This window comes from Parambassis ranga, chromosome 21, assembly GCF_900634625.1.
Source record: "Parambassis ranga chromosome 21, fParRan2.1, whole genome shotgun sequence".
NCBI classification, from domain to species: Eukaryota; Metazoa; Chordata; class Actinopteri; family Ambassidae; genus Parambassis; species Parambassis ranga.
In genome coordinates, this window is record NC_041041.1 from 11,469,556 (window position 1) to 11,495,909 (window position 26,354).

Below are 26,354 nucleotides of genomic sequence, written 5' to 3' on the forward strand. Positions count from 1 at the left end.
GGAGATGTTAGGCATCTCTGCACACACTCTGTCACACCTCAGTGCCTCACAGTTGGCAAGGCTGGGCTTGCAACAAATCACACCCTCACTGACAGCCATGCTCGTCTTTTGCTGCTCGCGTCCAGCGGAAATGCAGCAACAGCAACAAAACGCTTGAAAAGCCAAGGGCGGCACATTTAAATATTACTCAGCAGCACCAAAAGAGAGAAAAAATAAATTAAGCCCAACAATTTAGTTCCAAACACAGAACTGTGAGCACATGGCCGAGGCGCTTATCCTGCCTGTAACCTTAGAAATGGCTGAGAAACCTCTTGCTCCGGCAAATGGGAAGGTCTGGCCGGGGAAATGTATTGTCTGGGCGCTCCAGAGAGAGAACAGATGGGGACGTGTGCCTGCTGTTGGGCCAACAGGACACTTGAACAGGCAGATTGCACATTTACATTTACACCTCAGAGCTGGAGCCATTACAAGCCAGTGCTTATTACAGAGTAATACGCATTGTTGCATCCAGCCTATGCATGAACATACAGATTTACAATTTAATGTGGGGTGATGACTGTGTATGCGATATGACGACATAAAACCATCAGCGAGGGACAGACAGATGCTGGAAATACACACAAAGATAACAACTGCATCTTTCCTGGGGACACAAATGTATTTAGATTATGCCCGGTGGTCAGACTGCATCCCAAAAATCCTCTAGTTTGATTTTATCCCATCTATCATTATTCTCTTTGGCAAACACAATGCCATTGGTTCCCAGAAGAATTATAGGGCTGCACTGCAGAAGACAAACAATTTACTGGCACTTTGCCTCACTGAACAGCACTGTCAGCCTGCCAGGAACCATCCATTTTAAACAATACATGTTTTTAGTCACCAAGCTGCACATTTCTTCGACACAATAACTCGAACCACTTACATTATGCCAACTTCTTAAGATTATAGAAAGCTATTCAGACAATGGAAATGTGCATTCACATCACACAGATGTCCAATTTCATATTATGCTTGATGAGTTAGGATACACAAATATTCTACAGATCAAATCTAGGAGAAACACCACCACACCTCTGCTTTAAACTACATCGCCTTTAAGGAACGGGGAGCAGGGAAGATTCGCTTTGGCAGGTTTTTCTGCATTAACTCCCTCTCCTACCAGAGTGTAAATTAAGTGGGGAGCCAGTGCAGTGTGCTGAAGCAGGAATGTGGGCCTGAGGCAGAGCGGAGCGGAGCAGCGGGATGGTCCAGAGGAGCCGGAGGCCACATTATGCTGCAGCAGGGCCAGAGAGCTCAGAGTCTGACAGCCCTGCGCCCTCGGTGGACACACCAGGACCACTGCCACCGTATTCTCAGGACATTTACATTATTCAAAGATAAATGCATTGTCAATTTTGTGTCTCCCAACACTAGATATGTGTGCCGCTTCACTCCTCCCGCAGCCAAAGGTGGGCTCACCTCCGCCCGCTGCAAGACACACTACAAATGAAATCAAATGTCTTTCTCGATGGTGCAGAATTACTTAACCCTGCAAGCTGCCGCTGTGCTCCTGGATTTCAGATTGTAATGCAGAGGCCTGTAGGTGAGGAGAACAATGGAAGAAGGAAATGTGCCTGTGCAATTTAGGTGCTTTAAAAATAGGGCTGCAAAGACGATCTTTAGATTTAGTTCAAAAACAGTCCGGATTGATGGGAGTATGAATGTGATTATCTAGCTCAGAGTGAAGTACACGCTAATTAGAAACAATTATTTATTCTGACCTAGTGTTAGCTTCTTACAAAGGATGATCTTTAAAATGTAAAGAATCACTACAATTCATCCCCTGGGGACCATGAATGTCTGTATCATTGCAGTAGCAGCAGAGTTATTTCATTGGATTAGTAAAGTAAACTGGCCAGCTGCTGGCTCTAAACAGGAAAAGTCATGGGAACACTACATTCACTGGAATTCATCCTCTGGGGGCTATGAATGTCTGAGTCAGATTTCAATGCAATTCATGGTGCTCAAAAACAAAAAGGACAGCAGAAGAAAACCTCAGAGCATCTACGTCACTCAAAGACATGATCTAGGGAATGTGAATGCACTCTGTACTTTATGGTGTTTAGACAGATAAAAGATGTTAGTATGAAACACTTGGCTGGAACTACAGCACCTGCAGTCAGTCCACATGGGGGTCCTGTACAATAAACAATGTTTAGCCTTTCATTCATTGACCACCTGTCCATCAACACTGAAACAAGAGACTGGAATCACACACTTTATACACTGCATAATAAATATCTGTTTGGGTCGTGGTGCGTCTTCCTCTCATGTTGGACCGAAGGCAGACACATCACAGCAAAGACTCACCGTCTCATCTAAAGTGGTATTATGCAACTCAGAGTTAGCTTGCTAGCCTCAGAGGATATTGCTACAACACAATAAATGGATGTCTTCGACATATATGAACAGCCATTTTTTCATAATCTATTAATAATTTATGCATTTTTAAGTCTCCAGGAGGAACAATGTGGCTCTCAGCCATTATAGAAAAGTTGGCAAGTTCTGTGATCCACAGAGCAGCCAGCTAACTGTGTGCTGGCTGTGACATCTTCATGGAACAAAAACATCACATGTTGCCAGGTTTATCCTTATATACACTGACACAAGCTACAGGTCAGTCTCTGAGCACTTTTGCAGTCAGGTCCTATTATTATTGATCTCCACAGTAAATCTGGATATGAGCCCTCCAACACACACACACACACACAAAAAAGCCGGATCCAAAGCTCTACAGGACGGGCTGCGAGGCTGAATGCTGAAACTTCCTTGGATGAATTGTTAACTTTAATACTGAAACTTATGAATATAGTTATTCATTCAACAATCCATCTCTCATATCTAAAAGTCACAGACTATTTTACTGAAATAATGTGTCTGGGATTACAAATGAAAACCACACAGGATCATTCTTTATCCAGCAGACAGATTAAATTCCAAACCCTGTTACTGTAATAGGCACACTTGTAGCTTGCCATGAATTAGAGCTCTAATTATATTAGGTACTATTTTAAACAAAATAACACATTTCTTATGATCCATAGGTGTAATTTATAGCAAAGCCAGGTTCATTTTCTTGGGCAATCAATTTCGTGGTGTAGCAGAAGACTAATATAATTATGTAAAGCGCTGAGAGCTGAGTATCGCAGTCAGCACAGAAGGTTTTTTTTTTTATCCAAGATAAATGAAGATGCAATTTATTCACTCATAATTTCATACAGAAAATGCCGTGAATGAAATCCATATGAGCATCAGAAAAAGGGGTAGAGACGCTCACACTTTCTGATGCCAGAGTGTTGCAGTCACAGCTTGGGTAATGCATGAATTATACTTCAGGTTTCCTCACATCACTGAGCTATCTTTCACACCAGGAAGGAGGAGGAGAAGAGCCTTTTTTGCCAATCCCTCTAAATCATAGCCAGAGAAGTGGGTCATTTGTTATAGTTACAATTATATCAATATCACTAACACATAAGAGCTGCGATAAATCCATGCACATCAGTTCACTGTGACAACATGCATGATCCATGTGGGGAGGCTTCTACCACTGAGAGTCAACACAGGCTCAGGAAACTCACAGACAGACATTTATGTGTGTTTTTGATGGTTCTTTTTTATGATGCAGGAGCACGTGGTTAAGATTTCAGAGAACATCCCTCAGTCATGGCTGGTTATCAGGTACAGCCTCCAGTGCTGCAGACCTTCCAACAACGGCGGAGGGATATGAATGCATTTGACATGTAAAGGGTTAAAACGCACAGCAACACAAACACCAGCAAACTGACAGCGTGTCAATCAATCAATTTGACAAACACACGCTGCACACCGCGCGCACAACAACACAAAAGTTACACACAAACATGCTGAGGAGTGTGAGTGTTTTTAATAAGAAGAAAAAGAAAAACTTACTTTGAGCTCAGCTCCAGCCAGCAGCACTGTCTTCTAGGCAGGTGCATCACTTTTTAGGGTCCCTGGAAACATTTCCGCTGTTGTTTTCAGCGTTTGCAACATGATTCTGTGTGCTTTCACCACATGTGTGGTAAAAAATAAAAACAGTGTTACCTCTAAATTTCTTGCGTTTTGTTCATTGCACGTTTTTTCCAACGTGTCATTGTGTGTGTGAACTTTTCGTGCACTTAATAGCTGAAGGACAGACGCAGCCCTGCAGTTTCACATGTTGTGATATATAGGCCTATATAAAAAATGTGCCTGCCTCCACTGCTCGTTGCACCTACTGTACACTACAGGAAGGACTTGTGACAGTAGTGTCCTCTGACATTCATGTCCTCTGTCACTGTGCTCGGATGGTCAGGGAGTGTGATCCAGATCACTCCTGCTGCAAAAAAATGAAGCTCTGTGCGAGGTAAACAACGATGTGACTCATTGTTGTAACGTTTTATTGTTTGTAATAAATTTAATACATAAGAAAGACATGAGGATGGAAAACACCATTTTAATATAAATACGACTTTTATTTTGAAAAACATATTGTTAAACCAATAATAAAACATGTTAATATATAGAACACATTGATTTAATACTGAAACCTATAATACAGTAAAAACCTGGGGAAAAGTATGTAAATAAATAAACAATAAAAACAGCATGGTGAACTTTCTTCGTTCAGAAAAGACAACATGATTACAAGTTTACATCATTTAACCCCTTTGTGTAGTGTTTAATTATTGCAGACACAAATCAATAAATGTTTCCATTATACATGTAAATACATAAAACCTATTGCACCAAATAAACTGATGTGGATCCAGCTCTCTCTCTCTCTCTGGTTCCGCTTCAGTCCTTGTATGTTTCACGTGTTAAAGTCCACTTCCGTCCATTGCTTTGTTGTTGTCTCGATCCGAAGCTTTAATAATCCACAGCTCAGCGAAATCAAAGGAGCACATGGACGCGTCAACTGAAAGAGTCAATGAAATGTTCTTACTCATCTTCAGACTGGTTCTTCTTCACATCTGCAGCTCCCTGTAGTGTGTCCAAGCAGCGCGTCCAAAAATGAAATAAATAAAAGCCCCCTCCCCCTCTTGCCTCCCCCCTCCTCCCCCTGAGATGGACATGAACGCTGCGCAGAGGAGTCATCGCGATATGTGAAGCCAACGGCGACGTGCGACTTTCTTCCAGAGCTGATAGAAGAAATGTTTTGTCATGTTTGTCTCTGGTACCTTTCACTCATTGAATAGAAAGCTGTTTGTGTCCCGGTGGTCCCTGCTGTCTATCATCCTACACGTCACATCACGTGCTAATAAACAGAATTCATACGTTGTTTTCTAGATGTCCTGCGTAAAGTTTAAACGCTGTCAGCGCCTCTTGTTGTCATTAATAGTTGCAGGACTTCTTCCACACATGTAGATGTTACCCTCCACAGAGGAGGCGTGGTCTGCTCTGCTTGTGTCCAATCAGGAGCCTAAAATGAGCTGCACTGCCTGCTCCAACAAAGCCTCTCTGCTAAGAATTCACACATTACACTTCAAGGATTATATATAACACAAATCAGCTGCAGTTACACGTGTTGTTCAGTCTGCACGCACAAAGCACCTTTCTAAGTAGACCTCTTCACAATAAAGTAGAATTTCTGCAGGCAAAGGAACTATGCTGCTGCAATTTCCAACTGAGGTGAAACTTCCTTTTTTGCCATGATGGCTAATTTCTGACTTTCTGCGCCCATTGTCTGTAATCATGCATGTAATCTGCAGCTCACTGTGCTCCATTTGGTGGCTCATGAGTGAGATTTTGACTTTGTTGTGCGATAGTTTAGACTGAGAGAGTGTAAATGAAGGTGAAACAACACTTTCAGTGTAAATACAGGCTTTTATTTTGTATTTTTCTTAGTTCAGACAAAAACAGTCGAGATGACTATCACTGTCGTAAATTAAGTCTTTTATTTTGAAAAATCAGGATTGTGCAGGTAGGATATAGTAGGTGCTTCTTTCTTCTATTTAATGGTTTTGCATAATTGTATAAGTCAAGATGAGTTGATTTATCTATTTCAAGAGAACTTGTTATCAGATGTTCTATGAATAATAAAGATCATATTTACCAAGTGTTCAGCCTGTTTTGGGAGCAACCTGTTTCTCGTTCAGCTCTAAAAAACAGCTTTCTGAGATCTAATTTAAAACCTCCCTAAGTGACTTGTGATGTTCAGAAAGTGGAAAGAGGAATTAAAAAAAAACTCCCAGGGTTAAAATGGCCGCCATCCACTGGAAACTGAGATGAATTGTAGCCAAACTCCAACATGGGTTTTCATTGTAGATAATATCAGGCTAACATCATCAGTTCGGGGTGTTTAGGGCTGTGACTGAGCTTCAGTTGAATGGTAGAGTCAACTTTCTGGGATCAACCTGCTCAGATTTAAATCCGATTTTTAACTGACATGGCTCTTAAATCTGAAGATATTTCATCAGAACATGTGAACACAGATTATTTTAATATTATTATTATTTTACTCCCCATTAAATATTGGCCCTCTCGGTTAGAAATGTGTTACTTGGATTTGGAATGCAAATGCTTTGTTCACGAGGAGGAGGGATCAGCGAGGAGTCTGAAAGCGACGAGTTTTTGATTAATGAGCTTTGAAATGGCTCTCCAGGAGCAATAAAGGATGAACTGCCCCCCCCCCTCTCTCTTTCTCCGTGTGTGTGTGTTTTTCTCACACACACACATCGTTGCATCTTTTCCAATGTCAAAAAAGAACCATGCATGTTCTTCTTTTGCTTCTTTCGTCACCAAGCTGCTGCCTCATAGCCACCAATAAACTGACATATTTATACTGTTGCTGCGCACCAATCAATTACACAGTGATGTGACTTAGAGGAGCATTGAGCTTATTTTCTTGCCCCCAGCACACAGGAAGGTAATCATGTGGCCGAGTATTTAAAAAAAAAGTGACATGTGGAAGATGCAATAGACTCGCTTCCCTCATACCAATAAAACATCAATAAGCTGCAGAGCCTTTTATTCCGCTGAAACGCACTTTGCATTGGAAGCATAGAGCCGTCTGATGAGTTTCAGATATCCTGGTGTCTAATTATTGATCGTCCCTCCCTCTGTTTGGACTGTACAGTAGAGCTGGGAGTCAATAACCCTCCTCGGCACTGTTACCACTGGCAGCAGCGGCAGCTGAATGAGGAATTCAAAAATAATGATGAGTCCTCCTGCAGGCTAGGCAAGTCAATAAATTTCAATAAAAAAATACAAGTTTAAGCACTTTATTTACAAAATGTTAAACACAATAAAATATAACATTTCAATATCATTAGGGTTTCATAAATTTATGGATATCCAACTGAATGGAATAACAATGGGAGACAAATAAAAATAGCAAAATGGACTACACAAAAAAATGACATGCTGGTGTGTATAATATTTCATACTTCGATAGTCTACGTTTTGCTTAAGGTTTGACACAAGATTAACCATGGACATATAGTGGTGTTTATACACTATAAAATGCCCCATTTATCCCAGATTTACAATTAGAAATGCTCCTTTTTTTTCTTCTCCAACAATACACTGCGAGTCAAAGCATTTTCCAAACCCTGTTTTCCCAACACTTCCAAGTGCACTGATCTGTCCAATCTTACAACCACGCTGACTCATAAATACTCGCATATAAACGATAAATAATGTGCAATATAAAAGTAATTAAATAATAAATAGGCTATATGCTAGTACAAAAGATTATGCATAACCAAAAAAATAAGAATAAATAAATAAGGGTGACGGTGTGGAAAAATGAGATTCTACCAACAGACGAAATGTTCCTAAAAATCCTTCTTTCTAAGAATGCGCTTCTACTTTCGTGATCTACAAGACTTACCTTCAAGTAACGGCATGAAATATTCAGTCAAAAACAATTCTGCGCATTGCACTTGAGAATAAACAAACAAAAAAATAACTATTGACAACCAGGCTAGTGTGCCTCTGCGCATCCCCAAATATTCAAGAGAAATGGACAAAGCTGTATTATTTAGAAAATAATTACACAATAGCATTAATAGTAATATCAATAATACTGTAATAATACACGACTCGCTTGGAGTGTAGTTATTAGACTAGTGAGGTAATAAAAAAGAGCGCAACATAATTTTGGCACACACACACACACACACACACTTACACACGCGCACGCACTCACACACACAACCACATATTACAAATGCGTCAGTTTAGGCGCTTCCTGAATCCTTCCCTGAGACGCTTGGTGAGAGGTGAGGTCTGTGTATGTGGGGTGGGGATCACAGGGTCCATGATGGTGGTTTCCTGGGATCTGAGCGGCACAGCTGTAGTCCACACTGGTGGATGAGGGGTGGGGAAGATGGCCGAGGTTGAACATGGGGCCCGAGGCTGGCATGGAATCAACAAAATTCCCACCCACGTAAACGGGGCTGCCTTGCAAATTGGCGTTGGCAAAGCTGCCGTTGCTCTGCATGCCGTGGTGTTCGTACTCAGAGCCCGGGTACCTCTTCTGTTGCGGGATGCAACCACCCAAGGGTGCCGTGTACGCGGCCAAACCGTACATGTTCTGTTGCGGTTTGGCGAAGGACGGGGGCGAGGGCGCGTCATAGCTGAGGCTGTTGATGTTTTGGAGCTGGCCAGAGTATCCAGTGTGATTTGGGCCACTCAGCGGCGGGCTTCTATCCGGGGAGTGTCCCAGGGGAGAGTGTGCGAGCCCTTTAGACTTCTGGTCCTTTTTGTATTTCATCCTCCTGTTTTGAAACCAGATTTTGATTTGGCGCTCGGTCAGATTTAACAGATTTGCCATTTCCACTCTCCGAGGACGACAAAGGTAGCGGTTAAAGTGAAACTCCTTCTCCAGCTCCACAAGTTGCGCGCTGGTGTATGCAGTTCTGACCCTTTTGGAGGCTGGTCCTGGTGGGCTCTTCTCATCGCTCACCTCACCACCTGTCAGAGAACCACAACATCATCTTCTTTGGAGCCACATGAATACCAACTCATAAGCACATCAAGGCCCAGTCAGCCCCCTCTTCAACCCCACCCCCCATACTCACACACACACACACTTGATAATGATCCCTACCTGCAGTGGCGCAGTTGTTGCCTTTCTGCTTTGAGTTCTGCCGGGTCTCCTTCATCCAGGGGAATATCTGCTTGGTGAGGGCCGGCGTGGCAGCACCGGAGGCGCTGCTGGATGGAGACTTCTTCTTCTGGGATGCAGAGCTGTTGGAGCTGGGGGAGGATGCGGACAATGGAGGTGCCTGCTGCTCCGAAATACTAGTCGCCTGGCTGCTGCTGCTGCTGCTGCTACTGCTGTTGTTGTTATTTTGACTGCTGCTCTGCCGCATGCAGTCCCCGTTCAGGTCACTGTCTTTGAGAGCCGGTGGCCGGACTGCAGAAGTCTGGATGGGACACACTGAGCCCTGGTAGTCACTCTCGATGTTAGAAGTAGGGTAGGACTGGTGTGCGGGGCCATAGTTGTAAGAGTCTGGTTTGGGGTACGTGTAGCCTCCAAAAAGTCCAGAGTTATCGTAATATGTTGCTTTCTGCATTTTGTGGGTTTAAAGCCAGTAAGCCAGTGCAACTTTATCCAATGGCATGGGTGTTGTTTATTCACGTGATTGGTGTTTCCCACCGTTGCTCCAGTCCTGTGACCTATAAGGAGAAATATTAGATACCATTTTAAACCATCCTCCAATGAATGTGTCACAGAATCATAATAATACCAGGACAACATCTCTGCTTGGCCCACTGTTGCTATAGGTTACATCAGCCATTAAACCAGACATCACTGCGCACTGTCTGTAACAAAGCTTCATCTCAGAGCCAGCCCCCCCCCCCCCCCCCCCCAACAAAAAAAAAAAAATCCGAGCTGCTCATTTGACTCATTTCTGCCACAAAACAAGTTAAAGTTTAACCTGCGCTAAAAGGACCCTCTGGGAGGCTTCAAGAGTCCCTCACAAATACGCTGAATCAGCATTTGACACACACATACACACAATACCCCTTTCACTAATCACAAGGCCCGACAAAGCCCATCATGCACTCATTGTTCCCGCGCACATGCATTTGGAGCGCGTGTTTTACGCACGCAAGAAGATAAATACTGAACTCCTCCACCATCACTGTTTGTTATTAATGTTCATAACGACAGAGAGAGAGAGGTGGTAGTTAAATCATGATGTGCCATCAGCTTTTACGCACGCCTCTATATTTCTATATTTTGACTTCTGACAATTTAATACAATTAATATTATTATCAAAAATTTTAAAGAAATAAATAATAATCTAAAATTTCTGCTAACATTATGAAATTCAGAGTAAGACCGTGTCAACATTTTAACTAAGCTGAAACTAAAACATCAAACGGGCCCTGGTTTACTGTATGTTGGTGGCTTCAGGAGGTGCAGCCTGCGCCGTGCATAACAATTGCACCTGTCAGTGTGGACCGCGGCAAAATTTATGACCGCAAATGTTATGGTTGTAAACTGCCTCAGAGAGGAATGAAAAGCAAAACACTCCTCAAGACTAGCAGCCCTCAGAAGTGTAAAACTAAGCGTAGGAGGAAGGCAAGGGAGAAGAATTTCATACTCGGCGACTTCTCCCATGCAGAGGCTCGCTTTATAAATGATGCCTCCATTCGAAGCTTTAGTCCGAGTCTGAGAGCTGAGCACAGAGCAGAAACGGAGCTATTTAAAATGTAAGGATGGCACGTCTTGTAATGAAACCGAGGGATGAAGTGGTGAAATTCTTCCAGATTTTACTTTAATTATTTGCATGTATTTTAAGATGTAAGACTGTAAACATGTATTTTTCCTTCCCAGGGGCTGTAGAAAGGCTGGGTTACACATGGCTCCACTCACTGGCCTTTAATAGGGAGATATTTTGCAAAGGAAATAAAGGAGTACCTTTTGAAACTGGACTCTGGCCTGCGTAAATAATTACATGTACAGGCTAAGTTGAGGCCATCCTTCATGTCTGTTTTCGTGATTTAAACCTCCCGTGAAACACTGTGAGCGTAAATATGCTGCCTAATAACAAATCACTCTTTCACCCTGTTAGCAGTTGGCTGTGTTGTCCACTGCCTTCATTAAAGAAGTGTTACTCACCGAAATCTGCGCAGATCTGTTTTATATCCCTCACGCATTCATCACTGCTTCCACCTCGACCTAGAAGACAAATAACATTGAATTAAATGTCTCCATATAGAGAGGGTTTTTTTAGGGCGTAAATTTCGATGCAATTTGTGCACAAAAATCATCATTGATAGGCCACACATTTTTATTATTTTTGTATAAAAGCTCAAGTAATAAAATCCTGGATAATAAATAAAAAATATAAATATATTAAATGTAAGGAGGAGATTTGTCAAGTCGACCCATGACAGATTTTTTTTTCTTTCTTTCAGTTGCTGCAGAGTGAAAAGTCCTACATGTGCACTTTTATACAAAGAGCCAGGCCAAATATCTAGCAGTCATAAGCTTTTTTAGGTGACCTTTGGGTCATTCAGCACTAAGTCAAAGTTTAATGAACAACGAGCATTTGGCTTCAAGTAGACCCGGAACTCTAAACTAAATTCAAAGCATCTTTTCAGCGGACACAGAAACAGGACGAGCTGCCCGAGCAACGGCGAGAAAAACTGACCGTAAAACTCAGATTATTTTTTTATTTATTTTCATTTTTATTGTTTCAATTGGAGGATAATTTAGAAAATGGCGATGCTGATGTTGTGGATGTAAAATGTCTTCATTCCACGTGGAATATTTGTGGGAAAAGCTGGTAATAATGTGCACCTCCACTGCTTTTTGATGCACTGGTAGCAGACATGGTCCCCTTTTCACACGACTGTGTTTTTCGCCTACGCGCTGTTACGGTAAGTTTGGTTCACACAATGGCTCCGAGTCAATGTGGAGTGTTATAATCCCACGTATCCTCGTTATCCTTTCAAATCCTGTTCATATTTTGAAGTTAAACACCCTCGAGACGCGCGGTGTTATTGATGGATTAAAAAAATAATATTTGTCACATTTTAAATTATATATAGATGGCTCATGATTCAGGAGCTCTGCATCGAGCTCAACATTGCTTACAAAATCTGAATTTGTCTTTTAAGGATAAATGCACAGAAATCTGAAGTTTAATCCGCTCCCTGAGCATGCGCAAAACGGAGAATAATCATCTAAAACAGCTTTTATTCTTTAAGGCCTGTGCAGAAACAAATATGCACAAATAAACCAAAACACAAATAAAGCATAAAAATGCCTCCAAACAGTGGATATTTGTCGCTGCCTTTGTTCTTGTTTAATACTGAGTCCGATGATCCTTCAAAAATATCCAATATGAATTCTTGTATAATATAACGTTGCAGGTTAACAAAGCCATATAGCTGAAACCACATAAATCACGGCAAACGCCAGTGTGACGATAAGACAACAAATTAATGTGATTTACGATCCAAGAGTCAAAAAGGGAAAAAAAAGTTCCTCTCCTACTTCTTCTTCTTCTGCTTCTTCTTCTTCTTCTTCGGAGCCGGTTTTCATAAAGGTGAAATCAGCTGAAAAGCGCAGAGCAGCTCAGGCTCAATCTGTCGATAATATTTGAAGGAAAAAAATATATATGCATCTGCTTTTGGAGAGGTAGCTGTGGCATCCATATCTGCGCAAATACAGGCGACACTAACAAGCATCAGCCTCCCCCTTTGAATCACATATATTACCTTGCATTATATTAACCCGTGCTTAAAAGGTTGCTTTCTGTCATGCAATTGCTTACCTGTGAATCAATTCATCATAAAGCAGTTCAGCATCAGTTCTCCTTTCCACGCAGTCTCTAGAATAAATCCTTCACCCTTTGTCTGTAGACAATGCTGTCCTAAACCTGATCTTGCTGTTTTTCAGACATTTCCATATACCAGTGGAGACAGTATTCCCGAAAGAATGGAAGGACTCGCATTCAACTACCAATAAAAAGCGAACAAGGTATCCTTATTCCAGAAAAAAAAATCACTGGCAATCAATCACCCAACTGAAATATACAGGAATTCACAAACGGATAGGCCCTCTGCGCGGATTTGGGAGCCAAGATTCGGATATTTTTGGGGTGTTTCGGAAGCTTTATGATGACAAATAAAGGCGCTGCCTTAAGATACAAGCATATTTGTTCACGTGATTGTCCTCTTCTTCAAGCAAGCCTTTACCTCACCAATCCATTTTGATAAAGGGTGGCGTTTATTTCCTCGTCTGAACTGTGTGAATGTGAAAACGGTCCTCTGCACATTTCTCTCCTTTCCCCCCCCTCTCTATATCTCCTAAATTGCGAGTTATTGCAACTCGCCTGCACTTCAGTATTCAAACACATATGCTATTTATTTGTGCACTAACATTACACAATCTTAGCCTCCACCAGGGCACTGCAGTTGCAGCATATATGTGCAATGTCTGTGCCTAAAAGCTGTGTGCAGTTTTGGAGATAGAAACGAACAAGAATTTTACAATAAAACGTGCAAACTGGGCCCATTACGCACCACATAGACGCGGTGTTTTGTTTAATTTTTGTAACATGGTTCTTCTGTCGCTGTCCCAGCTGACAAATAGCCTCATTGCAATGATGTAGGATGTGCATTTTAAAAATGATTTATGAAATGAGGACGTGGGATTTTTTTTCTTCCTCCCTTCTGATTGTATTCAAATAAACCACATTATCATCTTGTGTTTGTTGTGTCTGCCTTCACACACAAAGAGCCACAGCTTCCTCCTGCATTGTTTCCAGCATTAATCACACTTTTCATCAAATAATGGCGAAGCTACATAAGCCAAGAAAATTAATGCAAGAAGAAGAAGAAAAAAAATCAGAAGGGATGTGGAAAAGGAAGATTTGGAGCCGCAGAGACCGTCGGCTGTTTTGGTGTTTCAGCGGTGGTTTTTATCTCAGCCAAGAAGAAGAAGAAGAGGCAGAAGAAGAAGAGGGGATGCAGGGCTGGTAGCGACGCAGCATATGTTCAGAGGGTAATAAAAGTGAAAGATTTACAGTTTTCGCCCGGCCCCCCAGCAGCCTCTCGCCCTTTCAGGAATTACTGAGAATGATTTACAAGGAGGCAGAACATGTCAGCCTGCCCAAACTTCCACCACTTCTAAGAAATCAAAATCAAATCATGCCCCTACTAACAATAAAAAACTGCAGAAATGCATTTATTCCATTCTATTATTTACCTATTTACCATAAATCATGATAAGTTTATTTCTTCTTAGCCTATTTAAAATATAAAGCTGTATTTTAAATCATTCCCTTCCTCATTTTATTTATTTTTTGGCACAAAGTTGTTAAAATTAATCCGACTTAGTCTCTGAATGGGGCCATGAGAGCAGCCAAACTGAGCTGTATGTGTCCGAGAGAGCGAGCATCCATAAATTCAGGTCAGTGCCATTTAGTTTTTACGATCACTCCTATCAATCCCTTTCAATATGCAAGCGTCAACACAAAAACCCTCATATAGTTAATAAAAAAACCTCACAACACATACAGTAAGTACAACACAACAACAGCCTGCAACTGTGCTCGGAGCGCACACATCAAAGGAGCAATTTATCAAATATCCCGACATTTGATATCGTCATTCACCAGCTCGGGCTACATGAAAAATGCTGAAATATTTACCTACCCAAGCATCCATCGGTTCAGCTGTGGTGCTATAAAATGCGGGACTACAGTTGCGCCGGGTATCGGATATTATTTTCTTGGGGGATCTCTTCAGTTTTCAAGTCTGATAGAGTCCTTGCGATTAATGACGACGCCGTGTTTCTAGGGGGACGTGCTGCATTAATTATTTAGACAATCACGTGGTCGAGAATAGAGAGCGGAGTGGTATAGTCTCTGGATTATATCTCTGAATGCAGACAGCGCACTTTAATACATCTTAGGGGGGTTTGTCTGGCTCGGAGAGGCTTCTGCGAAAACAGCTGGAAATCAAATATGGCCGGATGGAGAGCAACGACGTTGTATTCCTGCACTGGGTGCAGTGTCATTGAAAATGGCACTGCCTTTGGCTCCCATTTATTGCTGTTCAGACATGTAGGTCAGTGTGGCTACACGCTGCACGTTGTAGTAGGCTGCTCTGACCTGATAAATGCCAGGGAAGCTATTATTATAGAGACATTATAGAGTCCTATTTTACATGAGGTGGCTACGAAATAATAAAAATGAAGCTAAAGGAATAGGTTGGGTTAAAGGAATAGCAATGTATATAAAGGCAGGTTAGTTGTCCCCCTCCCCCCTCCACTGAGCCTACCCCCCCCCTCTTTCTCATCTTCTCTTCAGCATCTATGTGCAGATCACTTCTGGCAGGATGGTGGATTGGTAGCATCACATTGTCTCTGCTTCATTCTAACTCTATATGACACTGTGTATTGGACACACACGGCCCACTGAGGGGGATCAGGCTGTGGTCACTGGGGATAAAAACTGCAGGTTGTCTTTCTCCTCATGCCCGTTTATGGCCACTTTGTTTATATCAAAGCTGATTCTGTGGTGTGGGGGGGTCAGGGGGGGTCAGTATTACAGGGGGGGGGGGTCATCTTCAATAAAGTCCCAGCTCGTGACGCATGTGGAGTTTAATATCAAACTACTGTGAGGTGTTGTAGTTGATAACAAATGGGGTTTTGGAGAAGCTCTGAAAAAGTTTGTCTCCTGTGAGGCCAACAAACTTAAAGTGGTTTCCCTTCACAGAAAGGCTCATGTAAAGACTGTTTTGTGTTATTAATTTGGTTTTGATGAACAAAACGTCTCAAAACTATGCAGTCAGAGCTTCAGATCGTTTTTTGCGGCGATGTTTTGTTGCGCAAAGCGTGCGCTTCTTTCCAAGTAAAGACGCCATATACTCTTAAACGGATTCTTTGTTTTACTTTTCAGTGTTTTCTCTGTTTTTTCTGCTGCTAATAACACGTGTGCGCTGAAATTACACATTTGAAAGCACAAGAATTTGCTCAAGTAGTGCACATTTGGGGCTATGCGTCCATATGGCCCCACACGCGTGTAACCCACTGAAAAAACACCTCCTTTTGGAAAAGGCGCAAACCACATGTCACAAAATAACGCAATCAAAATACGGTAAAAATACAACTACAAGTAAGAAATAAAATTAATATCCCACTTTGAGACACAAGTTTGTGCAAAATTTGTGTGTGTTTTTTTTTTCCTTTTTTTGGGAGGAAATAAAGCATCTCAGAACAGAACCTTTTGCGAATATTTAAATGCATAATCAGTAGAAATCTTTATTTTTTTCCAATATACTTCTCACATCTCAATGCACAGTACAAGGTAAAAAGCATGTACAAAAATAAAACCAAAAGGACTGCATACTGACATGAGACAAAATGCACACATCAGAACCTTCCCGGGGGCTGCTGCGCCTGATATAAATACTGTCAGTAAAACGGTGGAATTCACTGGCTTCTTACTTTGAATGAGCTTTTTTTTTCGTTGTATTGTTTTAAAGTGTCCTGGAACAGCCTTTCAACCCAAAAGCGAACAGCGCCTGGGAGAGAAAATGCTGCTTGTCCGGCGGGTCAGGGGTGTTGGGGTCAGTCCTTGCGGCTGAAATGTGTCCCCTGGATGAACCTGCCACTGCTGCTTTTGTCGACCTTCGGTTGAAATACCTTTTCAACTCTCTCATCACGAAGACTTCAGAGAGGAGAAGCTCCTCATCCTGGGAGAGCTTCTGGGTTTTTTTTGTCCGAGGACAATGACGGTACAAAACAAGAAATATCTGTCTTGAAACGTGACCTGAAAACCCCCCAACTCGGTCAGCTCGGTTTAACTGAAAAACTAGAAGATTCCCATTTTAACTAAGACTAAAAACTTTGCATAAAGCCATGCTAATAATGCACAAGAGTTCAAACTTCCTTCAGAATAATAAAAGTTGAACGAATATTTGTTTAATTAAATTGTGTGCTATACGAAAATTTACACAAATAAATAAAAAAAATCGCATCAAGAAAAATAAACAATTATACGTCCTAAATATCCAGGATTTGATTATTTCGGTTTAGAAACATCCAATATCAATTTGATGCCATGCAGGGAACAAAACTGATCTTTCATGTGAGACAGCCTCTGAAAATGTACACTGTTTACAAAGATGTCAGGAGAGATTTATAAGGGCACTCTGAATAGTTTGCACAAAGGAATGTCTTACGTGTGGGAATAATATTTAGGCTAAGAAAATTTCTGCTTTTTTTATACAAAATAAGTTAAAAACATACAAGTCACAAAAAAAAACTGAAACATCCAGCGGGATATTGAGCGTGTTTGGCGTGCTATAAAATGCAAATAATGATAATAATAATGGTTCCTTCAAGTAGAAATTTTGTGCGTTTAATGTAAAGTTTCAATTGGAGAGAAATAATCTGTGTGTGTGTGTGTGAGTGTGATCTGAACGAATGAATGAAGATATTTCAGTCTTTTAAAACGTGAGTCCACGTGAGACAGTTTAAATCCATGGAATCGGCCGAGGTTGCTTGTTAAGTGTCCTCAGGGGGGATACGTCCAGAAATAAAAAATAAAAATAAAAATAAAAAACTTTGTTTGGAAGTTTTTTTTTTCCTTTTTGTCCTTTGGAGGAAATTAAAACACTGAAGAGACTGAGAGGTCCAAGACTGATTTTTCTGACTCAGTCTTGACTCAACACTGTTGGGGTCATTTTGTTAAATAAAAAAAGAAAAAAAAATGAAAACGACATCAGTCCATGCAAAAAGTCAGATGCAACCATTTTATGTACAGCTTCTAAACATATGGCACCCTCTGTGTGTGTGTGTGTGTTTATAACGCTGTGATATCAGTCTGGTTATCCTTCTGAATGCTCTGCAGATGACTGGACGCTGGTGCAGATCTGCCCTTGGTGTTGGGCAGCTTGTGATCTTTCTTCCATTTCATCCGTCTGTTCTGAAACCAGATTTTAATCTGCCTTTCGGAGAGACACAGAGTGTGAGCTATCTCAATCCGCCGCCGCCTGGTCAGATACCTGTTAAAATGAAACTCCTTCTCAAGCTCCAAAACCTGCTGCCGGGTGTAAGCTGTTCTGGACCGTTTGGGCTCAGATCCGGTGTAATCCGGGTTCACTTGGGGGAAAGAAAGAAAAAAAAGGGAAAAAGAAGAAGTCACCAAATGTGAACCAATGCAGCATGCAGGCAAAAACAATGCAAGAAAGTGTCTGCACCCGGGGCGCCCAAACTTTAAGGAAATTCACACGGAAGCGCCACCAGGAAATAATGAATGATCTGAGCTGAATTTAAGCAGATTTTCTGCAGATTTAAAACCATTAGCACAGCTCAATATGTGCTTTCAGGCGCTTACCTAGCGGCCTATTTCCTGAGCTATAAAAATTTATGACTTGTGTAATTGGCGAGGCCTTTCAAAGACTCCTATAAATATTACACTGAACGATTTCTAAACTACAGTCTCAGTTGGTTCATAAGGAAAAGAAGACGAAGAGGGGGAAATCTTACCAGCAGTTACGTGAACTTTCTTCATCCAGGGGTAAACTACTGCAGGCTGCTTGGCTTGTATCCCATTTTGGCTCTTTGTGTTTTGCTGCTGTCCACAAGTCCGGGGTCCGGCCACTTGGACCGGGGGCCCCTGCTCAGTCTGTGCGCTAAAATGGCTCGGTTGGCTGGATCTCTCGTGTCCATGACCCCGTGGCTGCACTGTGGAGTCCTGCACAGTGTTGCAGCTGAAGGGCTGCTCCGTGTAGTTTGACCGTGGGTAGATCCCTGGATGCTGAAAGTCTGTGTCCTGCGATGGACTGTAGTAGTCCGAGCCCTGTTCAGGTATATAGTTATTTTGTGAATATTCCTCACACGGAGGAAATTTAGGATCCACATACTTAGAGTTCACCATATACGAACTCATGGCCATTAATTTCTGAAGGTAGAAAATACTAATTTTTCTCGAGTTGTCTTTTTTTCCTCCCTCCATAAAGCCCTCCTACTTGGTGTCAACTGAATAAAGTTAGCGAACCATGTGACTAGACCGGCCAATGGAGGTGATGCTTGTCCAAACACGGGTAAACATACAACTAGATGCATTTTTAACTAATTTAGGAATTACCAAAATTAGACCCTGGTGGAGAAAAAAACAAACCGCAACCAAAAACATCTGTGCGCACAGTTGGATCATAAAAAAACAGGCAAAAAATAAGAAAAATAAGAAAAAGTTTCTTACTTCAGTAAGTTAAAATAAAAAATAATAATATAAACAAACCTAAGAGAAATCACTGACTCTTTTCATCCAAACTGATATAAAATATTTCGGCTTCTAAGTTGTGAGTTGAATGCATGGTGTTCAACAGAGAAAGCAACAAAAGACACAAAAAGCCCCTTGGCATAAAAGCAGCGAATAATGACTGCAGGACAATTGATGGACAGTGTCTTTGTCAAGAAGGGGTCATCCAAAAGTTACACCAATCTCATCACTTCATCTGCTTCCATCCCTTTCAAACAACTGTCTCAGGAGCCCATTGGCCAGCAGCAGAGGCAGCAGCAGCAGCCTCTGGGAATCAATAATGTAGAGACACAAACGACCCACAAGAGGAAAAAGAGCTACAGCTGGAGAGTTCTGTGGCTTCTTCTAGTGAATCCATCTCATTGCTACATATAGTGGGATAAACAGGAGCACAGCCACCTTCCTGATTATGTTTACAGATTCTCTTTAAGCTCAGAAACACTCCTCCTATATGAGGATTTACTCTCAGCTGTCACTGCGTCAGCTGACAGCCCATCACAGACACCACAACGCCTGATAAAGATGGCGATGAGTCAGTAGGATCGAAGTTTTTTCATCGACCATATACTCCCCTAGAATCGAATCTGTGACTGTGGTTTTATCACACAAATTCGGTTCTACAGGGTATATATAGACGACGGGAAGCCAGACAGGCCACGTTTGGCCACACAAACCGCAAAGAGTGCAGCATTAAAGCCAAACCAAATGTACAAAGTGGCTCACAGTCAGGGTAAACACCAGGAATAAGACGCATCCATCACAAACAGATGGAGTGAAACACCCACCAAAGAACTTTTAATCATCCTGATTCAGTTTTAATTCATTTCCTCATTTTCTGCAACCTAAAGTGGAGTTTTATGGCCTTCGTGTTGCTGATTTGAAGCTTCAAAAGGAAACTGTAGGCCTGCGGGCTACCTCTGCCCTCCTGTCTGTTTAATGACGAGCAAAAAAAGAAAGCCCTGCGCAGAAGGTCCTCCTCCCTCCAATCCTCCTTAAAACAATATAAATAACCTCTAATATCAGCAAGCAGGCAGTTCAGGTTTAATGTTAATCCTCTGTCAAACAATGCTATAAACTCCTGCGCAGAGACTCTTACTATTATCAGCACTGGCCCCAAATAAAGATGAGGCTCCAGGCCACTGAGGTCAAACTGAATCATTTACAAACTTATCCAAAAGTTTCATTTTTTTCACTGCTGCTGACAGCTCAAAGGGTGCAAAGGTTTACCAAACCCTCTTTCAGCTATTAACCAACACCATGGCGGCCCCTGAGAGCCCCCATACTCCAGCTTCTTTCAGAAATAAATTCATTAAAACTGGGGGGATAACTCAGATTATCACTTCCATCAGAAAGACACAGCCAGCAAATTAAACATTTGCAGGACAACAAATCATATCATTATGTTTTCATTTAATCAGAATCACATTTATTGGTACGCATGTTCACGGAATTTGTCTTTGCGTAAAAAATGAGAGAAAAAATAACAGAATACAAAAAGAAGAATAACACTGATTTTTCTGCACAGCTTAAATGTCAGATTAGAAACTGTAATCTGGTAAAAAGCAATACAAAATGTCGCCACAATGTGACATTTTGCGCACACCACAGCTGTGGAAAAAAAGCCTGAAATGCCACAAAGGTCAAATTTTCTTCACTAATAATAAAAAAATAAAGGTTTTACATGTTTAGACCACATGATGTGTGTTAATCTGTTTAGTTTAGTGTTTGTATCAAGTGTAAAAGTGACAGAACTTCAGACAAAAATCTAACAAACCACAAGACCTTTAGACGCTTTGTTCAGAATTTACGCTGTTCTCCTTTTTCTGCACATTTAAATAAAAATGTTCGTTACGGTTGTATTTAAAATTCTCAGATCTGTCGAAAAATAGAATCATCCTTGCACTTTACATTTCAATATTTATTAGACAGCCTGACCTGCCTTTCACCTTCCCCTGCCAGTCCTTCAGACGGGTCAAAGCCGAGATTCACAACAAAAGAAAGATAAAGTCAGCGTTTCCTGCATGGCAGCTTGTGTTAAACCAAAGGCTAACTAGTCTGGCTTTGCTCCTTTTCAGTTGTATTTATTGGGGCTTTTTCCCTATCAAAAATGTGCCCACTTAATGTTTTAGAGCAACACAAAGCAGGCCTGTTTTACCAGATTTTCAGACACCGAAAGGAGCTTTTTCTGGTTGATAATAACAGAAAGGAAAGCTGGAATTCTCTGCAACCTTCATGAACCAATTATTAGACTGGATTTCCGAACAATTAGGAGATGAATAATTTAAAGGCCTACAGGCCTGGAGAGCATAAAGAAAATGTAAAAATAGATATTCAAGTTTAAACCTTTTACATTTCTGTGTGGATGAAATCAAAACTCACACTGCAGAACAAACGAATTATGACAAATGTAAGCATATTTACACACCCAACACAACATAAACTGATATTGTTTTAAATAAGGCTTCCAAAAAAAACAAATCACCAAATTCTCCAACATGAAACAGCAGGTTCATTTACGCGCCCCTAAACCAATAAAATAAATAAAAAAAATCATAAAGACTTTAAAAACAAAGCATCGATTAAGTCTTAAAAGTATTTCAAGCCAAAGCAAACACAACCACCTCACAGAAGCATCGTCCAACTTTGTCCTGAGCGCACACTGTTGCCGTTTTTGTGAGCATTACGCATGTGACATCACATCACGCCCATACCACGAGCTCAACGATAAAACGCAGCTTACCACTGACACAGCAACACGCGGCGACAAACGCATCCATGCTGAAGGGAAGGAGGGAAAAGGGACAGTCCGGTACACAAAGAGAGCTCCCTGTCAATTTCAAGCGGTATTCCAGCCCATCTGGACCGTCTTACTAATACACAATGAGAATTATATTTTGGCTTGTCAAGTCCCAGGCCATAAAACAAACTTTAATGGCATCACGTGTTTCCCCACAGCCATTCACAGGAGCGCGCAGGCCCATAAATAATCCTCAAAGTTGCACTTACTCAATATTGCCTAATACACTGATGTGCACTGAGGAGAAGTGGTAGAAATGCCGAGAGGCAGCAGGGAGGTTAACCCTCATGATAGAAATGGAAACAGATTCATATTTCAGGTTTTTTGTGCTGGTATCTGCTCTGTGTGTGTGCATCAGTGCTTCTAGTGAAACATGATCTTTCCATTTCTTTCATTCCACATTACCTTCCGACCTCTAAAGTATTACAGAAACATCTCTCTTCTTGGTGAACCTGCCACAATAAGACTGATGTCATTCATTCATTCAGGCCAATCCCACAGTGCAGCGCGCTCATGCTCCTCCTCTCCTTGTTCTGTCTCAGCTGGGGAGTGTTGATGTGTTTAGGTAGCTGCCACTATGGGGCAGGTATGCATGATGTAAATAGGGAGGTACTGTACATCACATCAAAAGGCATGTCACTCTTACACGCATGTCCTCATAAAAAGTTATTACCTTACATCACTGGGTGGAAATCCTGGAGCTATTCTGCTGTTTTAAGACGTTTACATCTGATTTAAAGGCTTACCTACACCTCTTATTTTATAAGTCCTTCACTCATTCTGAGGAGTGTAAGAGTTCAAGCTGTCAAAAGTCTGTGTGAAAATGGTGAAACAGTTGCTGCCATTGTTCAATATGTGCCTGGAAACAAAACAGCCACTGTGCTGCCAACATTAGAGCAATTAATGACAATTCACAAGTTGCTTTCTGACACACATGAGGGTTAGAAAGGGCACACGAGGACATAAAAATTCCACATATCTCTTCTAACTGATAACAGACTTCTGCCCTGTACAGCAGGGGTGAATGTACTGACACACAACTCTACACTTTTCAAAAATGAATCACATGACTGCTGCCTCAGCCATTCACAGACCTCAACAACCTGCTCAAAGAACTGCTGGGTGGGGTCGGGTGGGGGGCAGCAGAGAGGCTGACTGTTGGGCAACAGCGCCTTCTGCTGGCAGTTTAAAACCACTTCCCTCCTCCTTTTTTTCTCTCCACTGCAAAAAGTGTCCATCTATGGCCAAACAATTTTTTCAACTAATCCACATGTTTTGAGAATGAAGGTTTGCACTTTCTGAAAACAAGTCTAATTAAAAGGGGATCTGAGACAAACAAGACATTAAATCTGAATAATGACAGCAACATATTTCTTGTGTAGACTGAATGGCAAAGGAAAGGAGTGCAGGGCATTCTTCTGCAAAACATGCTTTTAAGATAGAGGTGGTAAGTGGTGAAACAAGAAAATAAATTAATATTACTTGAGCCCATTTTTTATTTAAGCAACCACCATGTTTCACACAAATGCTAAAAAGTCTAATAACTGACTGCATGTCTGTGAGGACATGAATAAGGGTGATTGGAAGTGGATCTGTTAAAATGTCGGGCAGGGCCTGCGGTCACACATTGTTCGACATAATTACACATAACAAACACATGCTGAAATGATGTAAGCCTGTGTGTACTGTCAAACTGGACAACACAGAGTCAATCCTGTCTAATTTTCTCAGGCTTCTGCCTGTGCCTGTCTTCCAGGGTCCATTTTGCCGCATTGCAGTAAGGCTGTAAATACTTTCGCAGCTGCCTGTCAGGCAACTGTGAAATACTGTCTTTGTTCAGTTGGCCCCCATCTCCAAGCAGCTGAAAACAGCTATGAAAACTGAACTTCTCCTGCCAGGCTTTGCATATGTGGAATATAGCAAAGCACGATTAATTCTCTGTCAACTATAGTGCAGCATTTTTAGGCAGGATGAAGGAATTTGTACGAGGGGCTTCTATAAGATCTCTGGAGGATCTGTAGTTTGTTAAAACATGCGAAATGATTCACGTTTATACATTTTATTCTTATTAAAGAGAGTAAAATGAAAACGAAATTAGGAACATTTATTTAAACATCAGCTCTTTTTTTAATGTGCGTAAAATCAACACAATAAGCACCAAAATTCTGCTCAGACAACACCATCCATGACCTCAAACACAAGCTGTATATGTGCAGAGTACGCTTAAAAAAAAGGAATGAGCAACACTAACAAAAAACATGACAAACTGTTTCAGTCTAAATATTTAAATCGGATTCTTGCAGCACATCAGTAAAAACACCTCTTAAAAAGCCACCACCATCAACTTTATCTGCCCACAAACCTACGATTTATTCCAAAACACCTTGCAACATGTGGAACCACAAAATTACCCGAGTGTCATTATCACGCTGCTAATTTACATGACTAATGAAACAGGAAGCTGTCAGGCTTCACATGCACACACACACAATCACAAATAAACGCCATTACGCACAGAAATCTTACCTATAGCCGGGAGGTAATCCATCCTTATTCTTTCAGCTGTACCTGTGCACTGCATTTTTAATATATAAATATGAAAGCTATGAAGAGCCGGTGCTGCTCTGTGTATGAAGTGGTCAGATGGTATGCGTAAAGTTGAAACGCTCCTCTTTGTCATCCGGAAAAGTGCACAGCGCAGTGCCGAAAATACGCGCCGATCAGACGTTTATGAAACGAATGACTGGCGATTTTTTAAGAAAGCCGACCGTGGCGTATCGGTTTAACACCATAGACGCAGAATGCAGTGGGGGGAAAAATCGCCTGGGAAATCAGGAAAAGGGCCATGAAGACGTTTGCCTCTCACACATGACCAGTGGCATCCAATGACAGGCGATGGAGGCACATAAAAAAGGTTTATTACCAAGTTGTAAATTGTCCTCTCACAAAAAGGAATTTGGACTGCAGCAATTCTCCCCATCTTTGCGCATAATGGCAGAAGCTCCTCCATGTCCTGGATAGAAGAGGTTTTCCCTCTTTTTTTGTCTTCTGCTCACAAATGTTAAAGCCTAAACAGCAAAAACAGCATTTAAGACTATGTACAATACGTTATTTGACTGCATTACAGCAAATTATGTAGAATAACACAAAAATAGTCTATTTTTTAGTCTATTTTTTCTCTTCTATGAACAATCAAATGTATGAAATCTTAACTAAAGGACTATGCACTTATATTATATAACTGTTAGTGTGTATTTTAGACTAACAACGCATGCGTAAAAATGATGTGAGGACAGTTTTGGGGGATTTTGTTTTTACACAATAGAAAATATGATTGTTTTTCGTTTTTAAGACGAGGCCTTATGCTACAGCTTTCAACAATGAAAAGAATTATTACTTCAAATAGTCTATAAATAAAGGTAAAAATACAGTAATCCAGAATTATCAAGTAATGTTGTGGCGACGGGCTGTTCCCTACTGATACTTGGTTATTGTCCTGCAACAGGCTGTGTTTTAAACTGTAACAGGCCTACAACATGTGCAGGGAGTCAACGCATTGCGCATGGTCTCGTCTCTCGGACCAGCTGTTATTCATAAATAAAAAAACTAAATCAGAGGGGGTGGGATAAATTGTGGTATGAACATTTTCACGCTTTAGACCGTCCAGATTCATAAGCTAAATAATGCAACTGCAGTCGTGACCTGTACATATGACCATCTCTGCTGCAAACAGGATTTTTTTTTTTATTCCATTCTCCTTCGTTTTGGTGGCACGCCAGAGTCAGCACAGTGCGATTTATAGTCAGGCTATGGCTCTGGTTTCCTGTCTTAGCTGTGTGTGTGTGTGTCTGTGTGTGAGTGAGAGCAGTACAAGACTTCAGGATTTGTTGCATTACACCACTATGGCATTATTGTAACTCAATAGTCCAATGCGGTCTCAGAGATGGATCATCGGGTCACTGTCGGTGCAAAGACACAATCTGTATCACACCTTTTATTTGAGGTCACTGCAGTTATGAGGGTCGCACCGGACCAATGATTATGTATGTTATATGTTGAGTGACCAATGCAGAGTGATACCACACAAAGTGCAGGGGAAAGATGCATTTGCGTAAAGCCTGCGCAATAAGAGATGCACAAATTAAATGAGCACTTTAAAGAGAACGAGGGCCAGGCTTGGGCGTGTGTGTGTGTGTTTGGGTGATTGGTCGATTTAATTGCGGAAAGAACTAGGTGTTAGACTAACAGCAACAGACAGCTGCAGGACTGTTTG

At 41.4% G+C, this 26,354-nt stretch overlaps 2 protein-coding genes across 5 annotated transcripts; both read right to left on the minus strand.

The window, feature by feature from the left end:
- Positions 1-7,321: 7,321 nt before the first annotated feature.
- On the minus strand, positions 7,322-24,856 carry hoxd3a (homeobox D3a). 4 transcript variants are annotated; one of them, XM_028393363.1, is made up of 4 exons: positions 24,608-24,856; positions 11,121-11,180; positions 9,095-9,666; positions 7,322-8,958 (listed from the first exon to the last, which is right to left on the minus strand). In XM_028393363.1, the coding sequence occupies exons 3-4, from the start codon at positions 9,561-9,563 to the stop codon at positions 8,207-8,209; spliced, it is 1,221 nt and encodes a 406-aa protein (XP_028249164.1). In that variant the 5' UTR covers positions 9,564-9,666; positions 11,121-11,180; positions 24,608-24,856; the 3' UTR covers positions 7,322-8,206. The 4 variants fall into 4 exon arrangements, with proteins under 4 accessions (XP_028249164.1, XP_028249166.1, XP_028249167.1 ...); XM_028393365.1 differs by lacking the exon at positions 24,608-24,856 and adding an exon at positions 22,025-22,126; XM_028393366.1 differs by lacking the exon at positions 24,608-24,856 and adding an exon at positions 14,669-14,871.
- On the minus strand, positions 16,629-19,516 carry hoxd4a (homeobox D4a). Its single transcript, XM_028393367.1, has 2 exons — positions 18,510-19,516; positions 16,629-18,122 (listed from the first exon to the last, which is right to left on the minus strand). Exons 1-2 carry the CDS (start codon positions 18,976-18,978, stop codon positions 17,824-17,826), a joined length of 768 nt encoding a protein of 255 aa, XP_028249168.1. The 5' UTR covers positions 18,979-19,516; the 3' UTR covers positions 16,629-17,823.
- Positions 24,857-26,354: the final 1,498 nt, after the last annotated feature.

Excerpts from the sequence above, each read along its gene's own strand:
- hoxd4a (XM_028393367.1), bottom strand. The coding sequence starts at position 18,978 with ATGGAGGGAGGAAAAAAAGACAACTCGAGAAAAATTAGTATTTTCTAC. Across the intron at positions 18,123-18,509 it reads GAAAGTTCACGTAACTGCTG|TGAACCCGGATTACACCGGA; the intron begins GTAAGATTTCCC and ends CTTTCCCCCAAG.
- hoxd3a (XM_028393363.1), bottom strand. The coding sequence starts at position 9,563 with ATGCAGAAAGCAACATATTACGATAACTCTGGACTTTTTGGAGGCTAC. Across the intron at positions 8,959-9,094 it reads CAACAACTGCGCCACTGCAG|GTGGTGAGGTGAGCGATGAG; the intron begins GTAGGGATCATT and ends GTTCTCTGACAG.